This window comes from Crocodylus siamensis, chromosome 5 (assembly GCF_052110815.1).
Source record: "Crocodylus siamensis isolate JL-2025a chromosome 5, ASM5211081v1, whole genome shotgun sequence".
Taxonomy (NCBI): Eukaryota; Metazoa; Chordata; order Crocodylia; family Crocodylidae; genus Crocodylus; species Crocodylus siamensis.
Window position 1 is genome coordinate 200,392,561 of NC_143399.1, and position 3,466 is coordinate 200,396,026.

General features: G+C 45.3%; 1 protein-coding gene across 1 annotated transcript; it reads left to right on the forward strand.

The window, feature by feature from the left end:
• Positions 1 to 1,424: 1,424 nt before the first annotated feature.
• LOC149865135 (uncharacterized) lies at positions 1,425 to 2,413 on the forward strand. The gene is made up of 2 exons (XM_090048426.1): positions 1,425 to 1,691; positions 1,835 to 2,413. Exons 1-2 carry the CDS (start codon positions 1,425 to 1,427, stop codon positions 2,411 to 2,413), a joined length of 846 nt encoding a protein of 281 aa, XP_089904552.1.
• Positions 2,414 to 3,466: the final 1,053 nt, after the last annotated feature.

The window sequence follows — 3,466 nt, forward strand, 5'->3', positions numbered from 1 at the left end:
GTTCAAGAAGGAGAAATGCAAAGTGCTGCATCTAGGGAGGAAAAATGTCCAGCACACCTACAGCCTAGGAAATGACCTGCTGGGTGGCACTGAAGTGGAAAGGGATCTTGGAGTCCTAGTGGACTCCAAGATGAACATGAGTCGGCAGTGTGACGAAACCATCAGAAAAGCAAATGGCACTTTATCGTGCATCAGCAGATGCATGACAAATAGGTCCAAGGAGGTGATACTTCCCCTCTATCGGGTGCTGGTCAGACCGCAGCTGGAGTACTGCGTGCAATTCTGGGCGCCGCACTTCACGAAGGATGCAGATAATCTGGAGAGGGTCCAGAGAAGGGCCACTCATATGGTTAAGGGCCTGCAGGCCAAGCCCTACGAGGAGAGACTAGAGAAACTGGACCTTTTCAGCCTCCGCAAGAGAAGGTTGAGAGGCGACCTGGTGGCTGCCTATAAGTTCATCGGGGGGGCACAGAAGGGAATTGGTGAGTATTTATTCACCAAGGTCCCCCCGGGGGTTACAAGAAATAATGGCCACAAGCTAGAAGAGAGCAGATTTAGATTGGATATTAGGAGGAACTTCTTCAGAGTTCGAGTGGCCAAGGTCTGGAACGGGCTCCCAAGGGAGGTGGTGCTCTCCTGTACCCTGGGGGTCTTCAAGCGAAGGCTAGATGTGTATCTAGCTGGGGTAATGTAGGCCCAGCACTCTTTCCTGCTTATGCAGGGGGTCGGACTCGATGATCTATTGAGGTCCCTTCCGACCCCAGCATCTATGAATCTATGAATCTATATCACCAACCTCACCCCCAGCCCCCAGTCACACGGTGTGTGACATCAGCAACTCCACCTCTACCTCCAGTCACATGGTGTGTGACATCACCAACACCACCCCATGCGCCCCAATCACATGGTGTGTGACATCAGCAACTCCACCCCCACCACCAGTCACATGGTATGTGACATCAGCAACACCTTCCCCACCTCCAGTCATGCGGTGTGTGGCCTCAACAACCCTGCCCCAACCCCCAGTCACCTAGTGTGTGACACCAGCACCACATGGTCCATGACATCAGAAGGACAGCCCATGCAGACCCCCAAGCCCTCAGGCTGCAAGAACCACCCTAAATCACATGATGTAGTTATGGCCCATCAGGGCCCAGACTGATCCAGCCCCCCCCACCGCCAGAGCACAGGCCTGGTCTATGGGGTGGCAGGGTGGAGGTGTGACCCTTCTAACAACCTGCCCCACCACCCCACAACCAATTGGCAGAGGTTTCAGAGGCCTCAGACCTCCCAAGGACGATGCTGAACCAATAGGAATAAGTAGAGGAGGGTGGGATTTGGGCGGCAACCCCACCAGGTCTATCTGCTTTCCCAAACGACCACTCTGTTTATCTGAGACCGTGCTAAGGCAAGCAGGGGCGGATATGGATTCTTTCACAACACCTGTAGGCCCGCTCACTACAACCCCAAGACGGCTTTATAGAAAGCGTTACTGTAGAAATAGTTTTGAGGAGGAGACACGGCCCCTTGCCCAAAGACTCTTTGAGACGCCTGACCCTGTTCAGGAAGATCGAATGAACAGGCAAATGGAGGAGGCCCAGACGCTTGAAGCAGATACTGAAAATTTGGAAGATGCTATCTTTGTGCCAGAGCCTGCATGCGAAGTAGAGGTCATTGCAGAGGAGAGACCGGTAAGAGACTTGGAGCATGTTTGTGGGGGACTTGGGGGTTTTCAGTGTGGGTTCATTCCGTGGCACGTGTGTGTTTGGAAGTAGCTAAGGACTGATTAAACAGCAGCTAACTAATCAAGTCCTTTATTTGAACTCCTTTACAGTTAGATGAAGCTTTTTTAATGACTCCAGAAAACCTACTTACCAGTACACAAGAAGGAGGTGTATGCTTTTGCAGAGAACAAAGACCGGATGAGCCTGAAGAATTCAGAAGACATCTAGACATCCAAACAACACAAGCTATTACATCGCATGAACGTAAAGTCTTTATGAAGTCTCTTGTTTGTGTTTCTGTTTATGGCATAATGAAATACTGCTTGAGGAAGAGACTTTTTGACCTTTGCTGGGGGTGCATATTTGACCAGGGAGGTCAAGAAGTCCATGAATGTCTTACTTGGTTAAATGAAGACATAAATGAAAGAATTCGGGATCTTTGTCAGGAAATATGTCTTGATAGCATTTTCAATGCTGTTATAACCTTTGGGTATGCCAGGAACACTTTCAGAATTACTTTGAAACATTTAATTCAGGTTAGAGAGCTTCTAAACACTGTGTATTCTGCAGAAGACCCTAATGCTGCCCTTCATGATTTGATCACCGAGGAAGATAAAACACTCATACCCCATATTGAACGCTTAATTGGTAATAGAGATTATAAAACCCTGCTTAAGAGAAGGGCTTAGCAAAAACTGTTTAAAATGCGGGGGGCGGTATATCTTTTCCTGATCTTGGTGGGAGGGTGGGGGGTTGTGAGGTTGTAAACCACATCAACAGTTTTCTACAGCTAATGTAAAAAAAATTCTTAGGAGAAGGGGTAACAAAATAAACTAGTAAATATTGGAAAAATTGTTGTTGGAAATAAAGACTGAATTTAAAAATATATATTCTCACAGCTTTTTGTAGGGTGGGGGTGTGGTGCGGGGGTGTGTGTGATAAAGATAAACCAGACCACAAAAAAAAAAAAATGACCAATGTGTTCAGAGCTCTCCCTGTTTTAAGACTAAAGTAGTTATCTTTTACCAAAAGGCCAGCTGTAAAGATAAGGCCAACAAGGTCACAGGAAATGAAAAATACTTCTTAGAAGAAGGTTTAACAAAAGAACTCACTAAATATTATAAAAGTTTTTGACGTAAATAAGACTGAATTTAAAAATATATATTATCATAGAATGTGTATGGTATGGAGTAGCGGGTATGTACCATGAAGATAAACCAGATCCAAATAAATAAAAGCTGATCGGTGTGTTCAGATCTCTACATATTTTAAGACTAAAGGGGTGGTGTTGTCTTTTAGTGGTGACTATTTTAATACCATTATATTTTACCTTATACATAAACTATTTGCCTTAATCTATTATTTAATTTTTAATACAGAGGACTTACTTATTGTATCATTTCATTTATATTACAGAGAGTTTATCAGGTGGGGAAGCCCCAAGCATTTTTACTACAACAAGGTAAAAAATATTTTAGGTTATTTGTGGTTGTGTTACTATAATCACACTGTTATAACAGCTGTTTGTTTTCAAACAGAACCTCTTCTTGTAAAACAGAAAACCAGAACAAGCACATACAGTCATGTTTTTATCCAGTAGTAAAAGGTAATTTATCTGAAACCAGCTTCTGAAACTTTCTGTTTCTTGTGGGAGGGTGTAAAGGGGTCAAGGACCCGGGGGGCCAGGGCCAGGCGGAAAGCGGCGGAATCCAGCCTAGCTTCCGGGTGCGGACCCGGAAGTG